Here is an 18,885-nt window from a genome sequence, read left to right on the forward strand (position 1 = left end):
TAGTTATTCCAATAGAGGGCAGTAAAGAGAAATGAAACTGTATAAACAGTGTTGATTGTCAGTCTTATGCACACTCTTTACAGAGTGGAAGATCACACTGAGCACTGAAACGCCTTTTCAAAATGATGCATGTAATTATGCTCTTAATTAGATTTCTGATCCTTAAAACAATCTTACTGATGTTATTAACAGGTGAGATTTTGTGCTGTTATATAACAAGGAAACAGATATGTTCACTTCAAAGATCGTGTACCTTTACACTACACTACTCTTTTTACTGTCTCTCAGTAGCATCAGTTCTGAGTAAAGATGTTGTCCAGACTCCACCAGATCTGCTGAGAAATCTAGAAGATACTGCTGTGCTCTACTGCTCTCATAGCGTATCAAGCTATAACACTATACTTTGGTACAAGATGAACAGCTCTGGGAGTGAGATGAAATATCTTGGGAATCTATTCCTGGAAACTCCAAACCCTGAGGAGCCAAGGTTTAACCTGAGTGGGGATGGAAGGTCTAAAGGATCGCTGAGCATTCCCAGCCTCTCTCTACAAGATAGTGCAGTTTATTTCTGTGCAGCATATATACACAGAGCTTCTCCTCTGCTGTGACCACAGTGCAAAAACCCCTCCTCACACTCCACCACAAAAGAGAGGGCATTTCTTGAACAAGAAGGGGAAAAAAAGGATTTGGGTGGGTCATTGCACCTACTCCTGTTACTGATTGCAACAGAAATTTAATTAGGTTTTCTTTTTACTATATACTCTATCATTTTTTTAACCTGAATTTATATCTCTAGATTCTACATCTAATATTAGTTTATGACAAAGGATGGTGCTTCATGTGCTGATTTTTCATATTCTGTTGCTCTGGTTCACAGGTAATTATTTACAAATTTTCCAGAGTACACCAAGATTCAGTAATACATATGAAGACTATTTGTAATGTATATTCTTTTTAACATAACATGCTATTCATTTTCAAGTTCAACTTCAAGTTCAAGTAGAGCTTATTCTCATTTCAGCTATATACAAGTACATAGTGAAACGAAACAACGTTTCTCCAGGACCAAGGTGCTACATAAGACAAACACAGAACAACACAGAGCTACAGGGACTGCATAATTTATACATAAAGTGCACAAGTGCAAACCTGTGCAGACAGCACAAGACTCAACAGGACAGTACAATGACTACAGCACCGACCAGTACGCAGTTCTGTTTAAAAGTGACCTAGTGACAATAGTGCAAATATTACAAGAGTAGGATATAAGTAGCTGAAATAGTGTAAACATAAGAGTAGCAGCAGCATAAACATGTGCAAAAACTTGCAGAGAGGATGGAGGATGCTCAGTTGTGTGTGCGTACATATGTATGTGTGTGTGTGTGTGTGTGTTCCTTCAGTCCAGTTTCTAAGTATTGAGGAGTCTGATGGCATGAAGGAAGAAACTATTGCACAGTCTGGTTGTGAGGGCCCGAATGCTTCGGTACCGTTTACCAGACGGCAGGAGGGTGAAGAGTGTGTGAGAGGGGTGTGTGGGGTCGACCACAATGCTGGTAGCTTTGCAGATGCAGCGTGAGGTGTAAATGTCTGTGATGGAGGGAAGAGAGACCCCGATGATCTTCTCAGCTGTCCTCACTATCCGCTGCAGGGTCTTGCGATCCGAGACAGTGCAATTCCCAAACCAATCAGTGATGCAGCAAAACCCTTTTTGCCTCTCCCATTCCACTATAAATACATCTTATCTTGGAGTAAAATCATTAAAGTACTAAATTGGATTATCTTTAGTTAATGTGTGAATCCATTTAACGTCTGACACCTGAATCATCCTTTTCCATGAGTCATCCATCATATGGAATTAAACATTTACATTTTTGTGTCCAACAACAATTATTCAATTCTGGTACCTGAACATGTTCCCATGTTCAATATTTGGAAAATTCCACAAGTTAATGTTCAGCAAGAAGTTGCATCAGCTGAATTTCCTGAAAGATCATGGGAAGAAAAAAACATTTCTTTATTTTCAATTACTGTAACATTGACTTATGAGGTCACTTTGAGAGTACACAAGTGTGATACACATATTATAAATTGAAAGGAAATTATTAAATAAAAAAGTAAATCATTAGAATGTCCTTAATGTCCTCAATCCATTAGCATGGATGCTAATTATCTACATATAGTGTATTTGCTTCATCTATCTTATTTCGTAAATGGCATCCCAAACATGGAACCATTTGTCCAGTCTTTACCTTTGATATTTCTGCTGTTTAACATTATGTTAGCTCTTTGTTCGGCTAATTCCTATCAATAAACTATTAGTTGCTTCTAGGTTCTAGACGTTTTCCACCTGGTTAATGCTAAAATAAAAATACTTCACTCAACTGAAATCACAGATAAATATTCAAACACAGGGTCACACTGCTCAACATTGCCTGGTTTAAGAAATCTTGCTGCAAAACAAGAGCATATAAATAATATTTTCATTAAGCACATACAGGTGTAAACACTCACTCATTACCTGTATGTCCTTCGCCACTCTTCCTCCCATCATAACCAGCACTTGACCACGCCCCCTCTGTCAAATGTGTGCAGTTGTTTCAGGTTATTTTGCCTTGGTTTCCTTAATTAGTTCATCGAGTTTGTTTGTAAGGTTTTTTTAGTGTATAATTGTTTAGTTTATTTTTGAGATTTTCCTGCTAATAATGAAAATAATCTTACAAAGAATTTCATTTTATGTATAAAAATAAGATTACTTATTTATACTTATTTTGTACATTTCTATTTCTGTGCAGTGAGTGCCACAGTGCTATATACACACTAAACCGTGGACTGAAATCCCCCCCTGTGTCATGTGACACCTTCCTGCGTCACATCATGATGCATTTGCATATGTACTGAGAGCCAGAGGATATAAAATCAAAATGCAGGTGGAGTCACTGATATTTTATCATTTAAGATAACATACAATAAGTTAAAAATATGAGTACAGCCTGGAAAGACTGGAGAATACTTGACAAGATGACTAAAATTATTGTCTCGAGTATAATTCTTATCAGTCTTAAAGGTAAGCATGATTACAAAAATTACTGATATAATAGCTTTGTTCTAACTTCTTATAATGAATTTCCACATCTCTTTTCTTTACAGCTGCAGTGATCTCTTCCCTCAACATCCAGCAATCACCACCACATCTAATAATGACACCTGAGCAGAAAGAAGCAAGGCTCAACTGCTGGCATGGTGATACCAGCTATCCCTACATGTACTGGTATCAACAAAAGACAGTCAGTGACTCTATTGAGCTCATTGGAATGCTTGTGTATGAAAAACCCACTCCTGAGGAGAAGTTTAAATCACGATTCAACATTTCAGGACACACTAAAGAGGATGTGTTTCTGCTCATATCCAGTATAACTCCTGAGGACAGTGCAGTATATTTCTGTGCTGCTAGTAAGCACAGCCACACACCTTCCCTCTCTGTTTAACAAAAAGCTTCACACCAAACACCTGCAAATAAGATCTGTTCTCTGATTAGTACAATCTGTAATAGAAGGCAATATAGGAAGTGTACAGTAGAGGTCACTGATAAAACTGGTAGCATGTTGAAGATGTGAAGCTCATTTCAGGTGTAACACCCACATGATCTTCACTTGTGAGAATTCATATGAAATTCAGTTAAATCATTTTCCCTCAAAAGTCACATTACATTTTCTAGTGTGCTTAAGACTATTAATAGAGTTAATATGCAATTAATACTACTGGGTTTTTATAGTGTTTAGTGCTTACTGTACAGTTTGCTTATCTATTGTTAGATATTATATAGTTTATAGGTTATTGTATAGTGTATAACCTGGATTTATCGTATTCATTGACTTTTCACTGTTTCGCACTGTGTTACTATGCCTCTTGTTAGTCACTCTTTCATATTCAGTGCAGCAGGATGATTCAAGGAGAACTAGATTTTGTTTCTAACAATAAAACCTACTGGACTTGATTTGACTTGGCTAGTTCTGTTACCTAACATTTAAGCAACATTCTAGTTATTCCAATAGAGGGCAGTAAAGAGAAATGAAACTGTATAAACAGTGTTGATTGTCAGTCTTATGCACACTCTTTACAGAGTGGAAGATCACACTGAGCACTGAAACACCTTTTCAAAATGATGCATGTAATTATGCTCTTAATTAGATTTCTGATCCTTAAAACAATCTTACTGATGTTATTAACAGGTGAGATTTTGTGCTGTTATATAACAAGGAAACAGATATGTTCACTTCAAAGATCGTGTACCTTTACACTACACTACTCTTTTTTACTGTCTCTCAATAGCATCAGTTCTGAGTAAAGATGTTGTCCAGACTCCACCAGATCTGCTGAGAAATCTAGAAGATACTGCTGTGCTCTACTGCTCTCATAGCGTATCAAGCTATAACACTATACTTTGGTACAAGATGAACAGCTCTGGGAGTGAGATGAAATATCTTGGGAATCTTTTCCTGGAAACTCCAAACCCTGAGGAGCCAAGGTTTAACCTGAGTGGGGATGGAAGGTCTAAAGGATCGCTGAGCATTCCCAGCCTCTCTCTACAAGATAGTGCAGTTTATTTCTGTGCAGCATATATACACAGTGCGTCTCCTCTGCTGTGGCCACAGTGCAAAAACCCCTCCTCACACTCCACCTCAAAAGAGAAAGCATTTCATGAACAAGAAGGGGAAAAAAAGGATTTGGGTGGGTCATTGCACCTACTCCTGTTACTGATTGCAACAGAAATTTAATTAGGTTTTCTTTTTACTATATACTCTATCATTTTTTAAACCTGAATTTATATCACTAGATTCTACATCTAATATTAGTTTATGAAAAAGGATGGTGCTTCATGTGCTGATTTTTCATATTCTGTTGCTCTGGTTCACAGGTAATTATTTACAAATTTTCCAGAGTACACCAAGATTCAGTAATACATATGAAGACTATTTGTAATGTATATTCTTTTTAACATAACATGCTATTCATTTTGTTCTTCTCTTCAGATCCTTCATTAAGCAGCAAAATCATTCAGACTACTGATGTGATCGAGAATCCAGGAAATAATGTGAACCTCAGTTGCACACATACTTACAAGGACTTATTACCTTTTCTGGTACCAACAAACAAGAGAAGATAAATCAATCAAGCTTACTGGATATCTCTACACAACTACTTTCTATAAGGAGATGGACTATGAGAAGCGCTTTCAACAAACAAGAGAAGATAAATCACTCAAGCTTACTGGATATCTCTACAAAACTACTTTCTATAAAGAGATGGACTATGAGAAGCGCTTTCAACAAACAAGAGAAGATAAATCACTAAAGCTTACTGGATATCTCTACAAAACTACTTTCTATAAGGAGACTGACTATGAGAAGCGCTTTCATATTTATGGAAATGCAAAAAGTGAAGGGATCCTGCAGATCTCCAACCTTAATTCACATGATAGTGCAGTGTATTTCTGTGCTGTGAGAGAAAGCACAGTGTCACGGTTATCTGCTACCTACTTCAAAAACTCACTGTATTATAGTTATGTATGCTATTGTAATGTGGGGTGTGAGTTTTGTTAGTGTTTCATGTTCATTGTTCTCATGTCTTTTATGTTGGAGTTTAGTCATGGTTCCTGTCTAGTTATGTGGTTCCTTTGCCCTCTTGTATTCCTGCTATTGGTTCCTTTGTTCTTTGTGTCATGTTCTGATTGGTTGGTTAAGTCACGTGTCTTGTTCCTCATTGGTTGGATTGTGTCATGTCCTTGATTGATTGTTGTATATATAGCCCTCATGTAGCCCTTGTCTCTTGTCGTGTATTGATGTTGTAACCTGCTGTCTGTCCAAGTTAAGTCAGTCCAAGTTAAGTCAAGTCTTTATTTGTATTTTGGTTTTCACTTTGTTAAATGAAGCTGCACTTGGGTTCATCACCTCGCTTGCCTCAGTGGAATAATGTTACAGCTATCTGCACATCTCCAGCTGCTCCTGCAGTGATGTCTTATGCAGAAAGCAGCAGCAACATTTGATCTTATTCAAAATGTAGTGTTTCCCGAAGTATTACGCTATGTTTAATATTACATTTGTAGTTTTTGATATACTGTATGTGAGCTAGAGATGCTTCATATGGCAAAAGTATAATATTGCAATACATAAAATACATTTACTTTTTATCAGAGCTCGATCCCATGTTTCTCATTGCGCAGACTTCCAAGAACCTTACATTTCTGCCATGTTTTTCCTATGTTATAGCTTTATTTATTTAGTCTTGCCTATTATAATAAAGTCTTGTTATGCTAGTATCTCTTGCCTTGCCTAGTCTAGACTTGTGGCTTGTGATTCTACAGTTGGGGTGCCTTTTGTGTTCCGCTGTTATGTTTACAAATACGTATGTAAAAGAAAGGTAAAATGCATATACAAAAGTAAAGTGTCTTTCACAACAACCTATGTGCATGTTTCAGGTACAAAATTTGAAACATTAATAAACCTACTGTATCTAGAGCACTTTTTAACAAAAGCCTTTTTGCCTGTCCCATTCCACTGTAACTACATTTTATCTTGAAGCAAAGTCAATAAAGTACTAAATCAGATTATCTTTAGCTAATGTGTGAATCCATTTAACATCTCATACCCTGAAACATCCTTTTCCATGAGTCATCCATTATATGGAATTAAACCTTTACATTTTTGTGTCCAACAACAATTATTCAATCCTGGTACCTGAACATGTTCCCATGTTCAATATTTGGAAAATTTGGAAGTTAATGTTCAGCAAGAAGTTGCATCAGCTGAATTTCCTGAAAGACCCTGGGAAGAAAAAACATTTCTTTCAATTACTGTAACATTGACTTATGAGGTCACGTTCAAAGTACACAACACATACTATAAATTGAAAGCAAATAATTTTAAAACAGTAAGTCATTAGAATGTCCTTAATGTCCTCAATCTATTAGCATGGGCTCTAATTACCCACACATTATGTATTTGCTTCATCTATCTTAATTCATCTCTGTTACTCATTTAAGAGCAAAATGCCAAGGAACATTGTAAAAATGAGATACTGTTGCCTGAGTACTTATTTTGTAGATTTTGTATTTCTGTGCAGTGAGCGCCACAGTGCTGTATACACACTAAACTGTGCACTGAAATCCCCTCCTGTGTCACGTGACACCTTCCTGCATCACATCATGATGTATTTGCATATGTACTGAAAGCCAGAGGATATAAAATCAAAATGCAGGTGGAGTCACTGATATTTTATCATTTAAGATAATATACAATAAGTTAAAGATATGAGCACAGCCTGGAAAGACTGGAGAATACTTGACAAGATGGCTAAAATCATTGTTTCTAGTATAATTTTTATCAGTCTTAAAGGTAAGCATGATTACAAAAATTACTAATATAATAGCTTTGTTTTGACTTCTTATAATGAATTTCCACATCCCTTTTCTTTACAGCTGCAGTGATCTCTTCCCTCAACATCCAGCAATTACCACCACATCTAATAATGACACCTGAGCAGAAAGAAGCGAAGCTCAACTGCCGGCATGGTGATACCAACTATCCCTACATGTACTGGTATCAACAAAAGGCAGCTGGTGGCTCAATTGAGCTCATTGGAATGATCTATTATGAAAAACCCACTCCTGAGGAGAAGTTTAAAGCAAGATTCAACATTTCAGGACACGCTAAAGGGGATGCGTTTCTTCTCATATCCAGTATAACTCCTGAGGACAGTGCAGTATATTTCTGTGCTGCTAGTAAGCACAGCCACACACCTTCCCTCTCTGTTTAACAAAAAGCTTCACACCAAACACCTGCAAATAAGATCTGTTCTCTGATTAGTACAATCTGTAATAGAATGCAATATAGGAAGTGTACAGTAGAGGTCACTGATAAAACTGGTAGCATGTTGAAGATGTGAAGCTCATTTCAGGTGTACTCTACTATTATTTACTATATTATATATTCTATAGATTATTGTATTGTCTGTGGTGTTTATTGACTTTTCACTGTTTGTCACTGTGTTTCTATGGTTCTTGTTAGTCACTGTTTCATATTCAGTGCAGCAGGATGATTCCAGGAGAACTAGATTTTGTTCCTAACAATGAAGCCTACTGGACTTGATTTGACTTGACCAGTTCCGTTAGCTAACATTTAAGCAACATTCTAGTTATTCCAATAGAGGGCAGTAAAGAGAAATGAAACTGTATAAACAGTGTTGATTGTCAGTCTTATGCACACTCTTTACAGAGTGGAAGATCACACTGAGTACTGAAACAGCTTTTCAAAATGATGCATGTAATTATGCTCAGATAATGTTCACTTCAAAGATCGTGTACCTTTACACTACACTACTCTTTTTTACTGTCTCTCAATAGCATCAGTTCTGAGTAAAGATGTTGTCCAGACTCCACCAGATCTGCTGAGAAATCTAGAAGATACTGCTGTGCTCTACTGCTCTCATAGCGTATCAAGCTATAACACTATACTTTGGTACAAGATGAACAGCTCTGGGAGTGAGATGAAATATCTTGGGAATCTTTTCCTGGAAAATCCAAACCCTGAGGAGCCAAGGTTTAACCTGAGTGGGGATGGAAGGTCTAAAGGATCGCTGAGCATTCCCAGCCTCTCTCTACAAGATAGTGCAGTTTATTTCTGTGCAGCATATATACACAGTGCGTCTCCTCTGCTGTGACCACAGTGCAAAAACCCCTCCTCACACTCCACCTCAAAAGAGAAAGCATTTCATGAACAAGAAGGGGATTTGGGTGGGTCATTGCACCTACTCCTGTTACTGATTACAACAGAAAATTAATTAGGTTTTCGTTTTCTATACACTCTATCATTTTTTTTTCTAACCCGATTTTATAACTTTAGATTCTACACCTTATTTTAACAAACAAATATTAGTTTATGACAAAGGATGGCTCTTCATGTGCTGATTTTTCATATTCTGTTGCTCTGGATCACAGGTAATTATTTACAAATTTTCCAGAGTACACCAAGATGCAGTAATACACATAAAGCTTTTTCAAAATCTTACAGGAAGGTTCAGATCACATTCAGAATATTTGTAATGTATAGTTTTTTTTTCAACATAACATGGTATTTGTTTTGTTCTCCTCTTCAGATCCTTCATTAAGCAGTAAAATCATTCAGACTACTGATGTGATCGAGAATCCAGGAAATAATGTGAACCTCAGTTGCACACATACTTACAAGAACTTTTTTTACCTTTACTGGTACCAACAAACAAGAGAAGATAAATCACTAAAGCTTACTGGATATCTCTACACAACAACCTTCAACAAGGAGACGGACTATGAGAAGCGCTTTCATATTTACGGAGATGCGAAAAGTGAAGGGATCCTGCAGATCTCCAACCTTAATTCACATGATAGTGCAGTGTATTTCTGTGCTGTGAGAGAAAGCACAGTGTCACGGTTATCTGCTACCTACTTCAAAAACTCACTGTATTATAGTTATGTTTGCTATCTGCACATCTCCAGCTGCTCCTGCAGTGATGTCTTGTGCAGAAAGCAGCAGCAACATTTGATCTTACTCAAAATGTAGTGTTCCCTGAAGGCATTACGCTTTGTTTATTACATTTTAGTTTCTGACATACTGTGTGTGTGAGCTAGAGGTGCTTCATATGGCAAAGGTATCATATTGCAATACATAAAGACACTTACTTTTTATCATAGTTCCATCCCATGAAAACTGTTTCTCATTGCGCAGACTTCCAATAACCTTGCATTTCTGCCATGTTATTCCTATATTCTAGCCTTTTTTTTTTTTTTTTTTACCTTGACTATTATTATAAAGTCTTGTTATGCTAGATTATGATATGCTAGTATCTCTTGCCTTGCCCAGTCTAGTCTGGTGGCTTGTGATTCCACAATTGGGGTGCCATTTGTGTCCCGCTGTTATACATGTAAAAGAAAGGTAAAATGCATATACAAAGGTAAAGTGTCTTTGACAATAACCTATGTGCATGTTTCATGCACAAATTTTGAAACATTAATAAACCTACCATATCTAAAGAACTTTTTAACTATAGCCTTTTTGCCTGTCCCATTCTACTGTAACTACATTTTAACTTGGAGTAAAATCATTAAAGTACTAAATCCGATTCTCTTTAGTTCATGTGTGAATCCATTTCACGTCTGACACCTGAAACATCCTTTTCCATGAGTCATCCATTATATGGAATTAAACATTTACATTTTTGTGTCAAACAACAATTATTCAATCCTGGTACCTGAACATGTTCCCATGTTCAATATTTGGAAAATTCCACAAGTTAATGTTCACCAAGAAGTTGCATCAACTGAATTTCCTGAAAGATCCTGGGAAGAAAAAACATTTCTTTATTTTTAATTACTGTAACATTGACTTATGAGGTCACGTTCAAAGTACACAACACATTATAAATTGAAAGCAAATAATTAATTTAAAACAGTAAGTCATTAGAATGTCCTTAAATGTCCTCAATCCATTAGCGTGGATGCTAATTAACCACATATTATGTATTTGCTTCATCTATCTTAATTCATCTCTGTTACTCATTTAAGAGCAAAATGCCAAGGAACATTGTAAAAATGAGATACTGTTGCCTGAGATGGGTTACAATGTTTGAATAGCTATAAACGCATGTTTTTCCAGATTTAATGTTGAAAAATATTTTTAAGAAATTAAAATAAATAAATAAATGAATACATTTAATTTTTATGAGGTATGGGTTAATGGCAACCCAAACGTGGAACCATTTGTCCAGTCTTTACCTTTGATATTTCTGCTGTTTAACTTTGTTAGCTCTTTGTTCTGCTTATTCCTATAAATAAATTATTAGTTGCTTCTAGATTCTCCTGATATTTTACTGTGACACCCTGTTGAGTGAGTAAGGAATGAGGACTAAGTAGCCGGGATTAAGACAGTGAGATGCTGAATACTGTTATTATGCTTGTCGATCTCAAACGTTTTAATGCTAAAATAAAAATACTTCACTCGACTGAAATCACTAATAAATACACAACCACGGGGTCACACTGCTCGACATTGCCTGGTTTAAGAAATTTCGCTACAAAACAAGAGCATATAAATAATCTTCTCATTAAGCACATACAGGTGTAAAAACTCACTCGTTACCTGTTTGTCTTTCGCCACTCCTCCTCCCATCATAACCAGCACTTGACCACGCCCCCTCTGTCAAATATATGCAATTGTTTCAGGTTATTTTGCCTTGGTTTCCTTAATTAGTTCATCAAGGTTTTTTTTTATTGCATAATTGTTTAGCTTATTTTGGAGATTTTCCTGCTAATAATGAAAAATTCATAGGATTAATAATTCAATTCAATTTTCAATTCAATTCAGTTTTATTTGTATAGCACTTTTAACAATGGACATTGTCACAAAACAGCTTTACAGAAATAAATGGATTCAAAAAATATATTGTAAATATGTGAATTTATCCCTAATCAGCAAGCCAGAGGCGACGATATGAGGAAGAAACCTTGAGAGGAACCAGACTCAAAAGGGAACCCATCCTCATCTGGGTGCAACCCTTCTATTATTGTGTACTATATGGACAAATAGTGCAAACGTGCAACCAGTAAATCCATCATAGTTTTCACAAGATGTCCGGTTGGTTAAAATCTATCCACTGTCCACTGATGGAGTCCTGAGTACGAAGGTGCTCATGGCAACTGCAGCCCCAAAGCCACTACAGCAATCACAGTCCCAAGCCATCACACTACAGCTCCCCATATGTGATCCCCAAGCCATCTCCACAGCCCCCAGGTGGCACCATCCCCAGCAATCCAAACGGTAAACGGTAATAATGTGCTTTAAAATAAACAACTGAATATAAAATAAATAACTGTCTAATAAAATCTGGAGATTTAATAGATTTATCTTTAGAAATAACAAAAACACTAGCTGTTTCTGTTAACTAGGATTTGCTGCTATCAAAGCAATCCTGGTTAAAGTATTTGTATACTAGTATTACAAAGAACTTTGCTTTAGGTTTAACAATAAGATCAATATGCTTTTAAGTTTAATTGACCATCTAACCTGGAGTGCACACTATTTCTGAGACATAGAAGGTGAGAGAGTAGACAAATACTTTAACCAGTATTGTGCTTACAACTGTAAATAATGTGGAAATAGTAGTGCTGAAAATGTTTCTTTGCATGGTGAGCCAACAGGGGGTGATATAACTCAACAGGTTTTGGTCAGATCTTGAGGTTTTGGAGAGAAAACTGTCTTTCTCTTTCTGCTTCCTACAGCTTCTGTCACTCTGTCTCATTCTGAACAGAAAAAGGATGTTTGATTTGCTTTATGGACTCGTCATTCTCCTCGATCTCTTATCCAGTATGGTACCAATACTTTCAAAATATGTAATATGTAGTATTTTATTTAGCTCTTAATACCTTTGTATATATTTTTGTTTACTTACAGGTCTGTCAGACTGTGTCCAGATTGAGCAACCAACAGACCTGATAACAAATCTCACAAATAATGCAAAAATCTCCTGTAAACATGATGACAACAAATTAGATGTCATGTTATGGTATCAGCGAAGGGGAGGGAGCACAACTCTGGCTTTAATCAGTTATAACTACGCCACAGCAACACCAAACTATGAGGCTGGATACACAAAGCGGTTCAAACATAACAGGATTGACACTCTAACCGGAGATCTGACCATCTCTAATCTCAGCCTGTCAGATTCTGCTGTGTATTACTGCGCTGTCAAACTGCACAGTGCTTCTGTTTCCTCACCTGCCTGACTTAAAACCCAAGCATACAGGAAATTCACACAACAGCACTGCAGCTCTGTAATACACATCACATGGTTCGGGTGAATTGAGTCACAGACACATCAGCAAGTCTCTTCTGAACCAATTCAAGATCAACATGACTGGAACTCTCATATACACATTGTTGTTCATTTTACTGAAAGGTATGCAACTCTAAATTACTTACAAGATATTAAACTAAATGTAAGTGGAATGTTACAGATATCTAATTAATCCCAAAATCATCCTGTGTCTCTTTTAGGTTCCTGTAAGGGTGTGTTGATCACTCAGTGGCCTAAATATATCTCCAGTTTTAAAAGCACCTCAGTGGACATGCACTGTTACCAGAATGACACAGACTATCAGTACACTTACTGGTACAGACAAATTGAAGGAAAAGAGCTAGTTCTTATAGCCACATATTTTGCTCGTAAACCCAGCTATGAGACAGGTTTTGGAAAAGGTTTCAAGGTTTGGGGATCAGAAACAAAGAAGTGGTCCCTGACAGTGGATGTTGAAGAGGACAGTGATGCAGTTTACCTGTGTGCTGCTAGTTTCCACAGTGCATAAATGCTGTTAATCTGTGGGACAAAAACATACTGGAAGGCAGCCAGTGCTCACAGCTGACTCAACCACATGATGTTCATTTCAGTGCAGTATTACTGAGTGTTGATATTTATTTATTTATTTATTTGTTTGTTTATTTATTTATTTATTTTGGTTTGCTTTAGTTTTTTTAACGTTTCTTACAGAATCTCTCCTAGGAAATGAGAATCTGAAAAAGACCTGTTATCAGGAAATTGCTCTCACATGACAGAATTTTAACAATTGACAAACCAGCTTAAACAGGATAGGGAAAATTATTAATATTTTTTCCCCTTTACATGTTGGCTGCTAAAGACCAGGTGAGACCAAAATAGAACTTTTTGTCCTTGGCACAAGGTACTACATTTGGTAGAAATCCAACACTGCTCATCATCAGAACTCCATCCTCACAGTGAAGCATAATTTTGGTAGAATCATGTTCTGATATGCTTTTCATCAGCAGGAACTGGGAAAGTGGCCAAAGTTGAGGGTAGGATGGATAAAGCCAAAGACAGGGCAATCGGAGAAGAAAATCTGTTCTACTTTGCAAGAGACCTGAGACTGGGATTGAGGTTCACCTGCCAACAGGACAACAACCCTAAGAACACTGACAAAGCTACACTGGAGTTGTTCAAAACTAAGAACTTGTTGAAATGGAGTTAAAGCCCGGCCTATAAGCCATTTGAGAATCTTTGGCAAGTATTGAAAACTGCTCACCAACGGTCCTCATTCAAGCGGACAGAGCTTGAGCAGTCACTGACATGGTAGTTTATGTAGCACTGGTACAAGCGTATCAGGTAGAGCAGACCATACCTCTAGCTTTGCGATCAGCTACAACTTCAACACCACTAAAAAGTGTATTATGTCAGACAAAGAAATTAAACAATTACAAATTTCTACATAAAGTTGAAAAGAAATTGAAATAAGCAGCCGTCACTCAATGAACCTCCCCAAAACCATTTAAGCCACAACCATTCACAAGTGTTTTGCCAATAGGGGGAGATGTCTACAGCTGTAAAGGTCCCAAAAATCCTTTGTGCTCTTTCAGTATTTGCTGACTCTGATGCTCAATCACTTCAAGTGTCTGTTTCTAATAGTGTAAAGGCACTTTTTATTTGAATGAGTCTCTCATTCAAGATGTGCATCAGAAGGATGTATGCAACTGTTTCTAAGTTGTGCCTTTTATTATATTTGTTTACAGGTAGTACCTTTTAAATACTATGTTATTTTCTGGATTTATTTTAGAGTTTGAGTGATTATTTTAAAACTGACAACATATAATTTTTCTTCTACAGGAAGAACAAACTGTGCTAATGTTCAGCAGAGCTCTTCACTCCTAGTGAAGGAAACACAAACTGTAACGATTCAGTGTAGCCATGATGACAATAACTTATATGTTATGTTATGGTATCAGCAAAAGATTGACAGTAGAATGGTGCTGATAGGATATAGCTCTGGCACGAGCAAGCCAAACAACGAAGATGATTTTAAAGATCGGTTCAAGCAGAGCAGACAGAAAACAACGGAAGGACAACTTACCATCTCTAATGTGCTGCAGTCAGACTCTGCTGTTTATTACTGTGCTGCACGTGAGCACAGTGCTGCAGATTCATATCATCTCCTTACTAAAACCCCAAACACTCAGGAGTACAAACAGTCTCTGCGTTAAAGTAAGCATTTGTCTGTCTGACTTGTTATCTTGAGATTATACTACTATTTGGTGTGTCCTATAAAAACACAGTATCAAACAGTTGTATTTTACAGGCTGCAATAATGAACCTGTTGGTTCCCTTTGCATGTTTTAAATCTTGGTGATACTTTGGTATTACCAGTAGACAGACAGCACAAATCTAACCCTGATCAACTTCGGCAAAATCTAGGAAACAGCATCCTATGGGCATGGAGCAGTTTGAACTGACCAGACAGGATGTGTTATCTGCTGAATTGTCCATTTCTAACCCTACCCTGTCAGGACTGACAAATTGTGCAATAAATGGGCTATGTCAGTAAATGTGTTCTTACAATTCACCTACAGCATATGGAGGTGTACTTGATAAAAAATGTTTTAGTGATTTTTTTCAGTGATTGTATCTATGGGGGGCACGGTGGTTTAGTGTTTAACACATTTGCCTCGCACCTCCAGGATTGGGTGGTCGATTCCCTCCTCTGCCCTGTGTGCATGGAGTTTGCATGTTTTCCCCGTGATTTGGGGGTTTCCTCCGGGTACTCCTGTTTCCTTCCTCAGTCCAAAGACATGTGTTGTAGGCTGACTGGCATCTCTAAATTGTCCATAGTGTGTGAATGGATGTGTGAGTGTGTGTGCGACTGTGCCCTGCGATGAGTTTGCACCCCATCCAGGGTGTCCCCGGCCTTATGCCCTGAGTCCCCTGGGCTAGGCTCCAGGCTCCCTGCGACCCTGTGTAGGTAGAGAAAATGGATGGATTGTATCTACATGGTAGATAATGGTAATTAATTCAGTCTATCCTTTTACTCATTGGATCTATTAAAGGGACCAATGTACTGTACATAGATAAAGAGAGCAACAGCATGCACACAAAGTCAGATTTGTATGCTTACAAACATTTACTCTGTATTTATGCAAGTATGAGTTTCAGTTCTCGTCACTGTATAATTTATAGCTCATACAATATGATGGAACTGCATATGATGCAGAAGGAAAAGGGCCAAAAACATTTCTTTGCATTAGGAGACAGTAGGGGGTGATATAACTCAAGAAGTTTTGTTGAGGCTATAAGATTGTCAGCAGAGAGACAGTTGGTGTTTCTCCTTCCTACAGCTCCTTTGCAATCACTCTGTCTCGTCAGAAAGATGTGGGTTTGGGCTTATGGGCTCTGCATTCTTCTCACTCTGTTATCCAGTATGATATCACTTTGACTTTCATTAAAATCTGTAGTCTTACTTTACTTTGCTTTTATTATTGCCATATATGTTCTACTTACTTATATGTATTTTTTCCCTACAGGTCTGTTCGACTGTGTCCAGTTTGACCAACCATTAGATCTGATTGCAAATCTCACGGATAATGTTAAAATATACTGTAAACATGATGGCAACAATTTAGATGTCATGTTATGGTATCAACAAAGGGGAGAGAGCACATCTATGGATTTGATTGGCTATAGTTATGCCACAATTCCACCAAACAATGAGGCTGGATACCCAGATACACGGTTCAAACAGACCAGGACTGACACTGTAACTGGAGATCTGACCATCTCTAATCTCAACCTGTCAGATTCTGCTGTGTATTACTGTGCTGCCAAGCTACACAGTGCTTCTGTTTCATCACCTTCCTGACTTAAAACCCATGCATACAGGAAATTCACGCAACAGCACTGCAGCTCCGTAATACATATCACGTGGCTTGTACAAATAGAAGTAAAGGTGAACATGTGTCAGAGACGCATCAGCAAGTTTGTTCTGAACCAAGTCAAGATCAACATGATTGGAACTCTCTTATACATAATCTCGTTCATTTTACTCAAAGGTGTGTAACTCTAAATACTTTGCAATATTTTAAATCAAATGTAAGTGTTATGATAGAGATACTTAATCCTATAACCTTCCCGTGTCTCTTTTAGGTTCCTGTAAGGGTGTGTTGATCACTCAGTGGCCTAAATATATCTCCAGTTTTAAAGGCACTTCAGTGGACATGCACTGTTACCAAAATGACACAGACTATGACTACACTTACTGGTACAGACAAATCAAAGACAAAGAGCCAGTACTTATAGCCAGATCTGTAGCTGGCAGGCCCAGTCAGGAGAAGGGTTTTGAAAATGGCTTCAAAGCCTGGGGACAAAAGAAGAAGTGGTCCCTGACAGTGGATGTTAAAGAGGACAGTGATGCAGTTTACCTGTGTGCTGCTAGTTTCCACAGTGCATAAATGCTGTTAATCTGTGGGACAAAAACATACTGGAAGGCAGCCAGTTCTCACAGCTGACTCAACCACATGAATCTTCATTTTGGTGCAGTATTACTGAATTCTCGACAGGAAATCAAAATCTGTAAGAATCTGTGCAAGTTAACTTTTCTTATTTCTGATATAAAACCAATAATTAAATGAAATTCTGCTTCAGTTTAGATTGAAATGCTGAGAAATATGCACCGACCATTTTATTAGGAAAACCTGTACACCTGCACATTCACGCAATTATCAAATCAATTATGGTCAATTATGCAGCAGCAACACAATTCATAAATTCATGCAGATACAGGTCGTGAGCTTCAGTTAATCTTCACATTAATTGTCAGACTGGGGAAAATGGTGATTTCTTTGACCTTGGCATGGTGCTGGTGCCAGACAGGCTAGTTTGAATATTTAAAAAAAAAAAATACTAAATGTAACTATAAACAGTTAAAAGTATGACTTGAAGTTCATGACCAAGAAGGGAAGGTACACAGTAGGTGTATCTATCAATGTAACACTCCGCTGAGTGTATTATCTCAGTCAGAGTAATGGTAAATTGCTCCACATAAACTAGAAAAGAAACTTTTTTATATCTGCAACTAACCTCCTTCCTAAAATTATTTAAGACACAACCACTCTTAAGTGTTTTGCCAATAGGGGGAGATGTCTACAGTAGAACATGTTCTGTACGGGTCCCAAAATGTTCCTATGCTCTTTCTTGTTATTGTGCTCACTTTCATTCTGAGTCTCTCACTCAAGCTGTGCATCAGAAGAATGTATACAACTGTTTGCATGTTGTGCCTGCTCTTACTTTTATTTATAGGTAGGACTTTAAATACTTAATTTACATCAATTTTTGTGCTGATTTTATTGCAGTGTTTTTCAAATTCGACGCATTATTTTTCTTCTGCAGGGAGGACAAACTGTGCTGATGTTCAACAGAGTTCTTCACTCCTAGTGAATGAAAAACAGAATGTAACAATTCATTGTAGCCATGATGACAATAACCTAGATATTATGTTATGGTATCAGCAAAAGATTGACAGTAGAATGGCACTGATTGGATATAGCTATGTCATGAGTGAGCCAAACAATGAAGATGATTTTAAAGATCGGTTCAAGCAGAGCAGAGAGAGAACAACAGAAGGAAAACTTACCATGTAAGTGGTAATGTACTGCAGTCAGACTCTGCTGTTTATTACTGTGCTGCACGTGAGCACAGTGCTGCAGATTCATATCATCTCCTTACTAAAACCCCAAACACACAAACACATCTGAACCCAAACGGTGCCTCTGCTTCAAACTGGTATTTTATGCTTCTGGTTTGTTATCAGATGTCATTTTTATTACAACAGTGGTAACTCTCAGCTGCATTTTACCAGGGTAGTGAAACTGTCAGTACCACTGGTGTCGCATGAATCCATATGAGGTATTTTTGAAACTATTTTGGGTCAATAGGGGGAGATGTTGCTCAATCTGGAGCATTGTCCATCTCTAACCCCAGCCTGTCAGACTCTGCTGTTTATTACTGTGCAGCCAGTATACACAT

General features: G+C 37.4%; 3 gene segments (V, D, J or C); all 3 read left to right on the top strand.

Annotated features, from left to right (window-relative positions):
- The first annotated feature begins 2,960 nt into the window (after window positions 1-2,960).
- LOC128319132 (T cell receptor beta variable 4-2-like) lies at window positions 2,961-3,485 on the top strand. The segment is given in 2 exon segments: window positions 2,961-3,064; window positions 3,148-3,485. Coding segments are annotated over 2 exon segments (423 nt in total).
- A 3,803-nt stretch (window positions 3,486-7,288) lies between these two features.
- LOC117598363 (T cell receptor beta variable 4-2-like) lies at window positions 7,289-7,812 on the top strand. The segment is given in 2 exon segments: window positions 7,289-7,391; window positions 7,475-7,812. Coding segments are annotated over 2 exon segments (423 nt in total).
- Window positions 7,813-16,744: 8,932 nt separating this feature from the next.
- On the top strand, window positions 16,745-17,744 carry LOC128319123 (T-cell receptor beta chain V region C5-like). The segment is given in 2 exon segments: window positions 16,745-16,913; window positions 17,008-17,744. Coding segments are annotated over 2 exon segments (402 nt in total).
- Window positions 17,745-18,885: the final 1,141 nt, after the last annotated feature.

Source organism: Pangasianodon hypophthalmus, chromosome 10 (assembly GCF_027358585.1).
Source record: "Pangasianodon hypophthalmus isolate fPanHyp1 chromosome 10, fPanHyp1.pri, whole genome shotgun sequence".
Classification (NCBI taxonomy): domain Eukaryota; kingdom Metazoa; phylum Chordata; class Actinopteri; order Siluriformes; family Pangasiidae; genus Pangasianodon; species Pangasianodon hypophthalmus.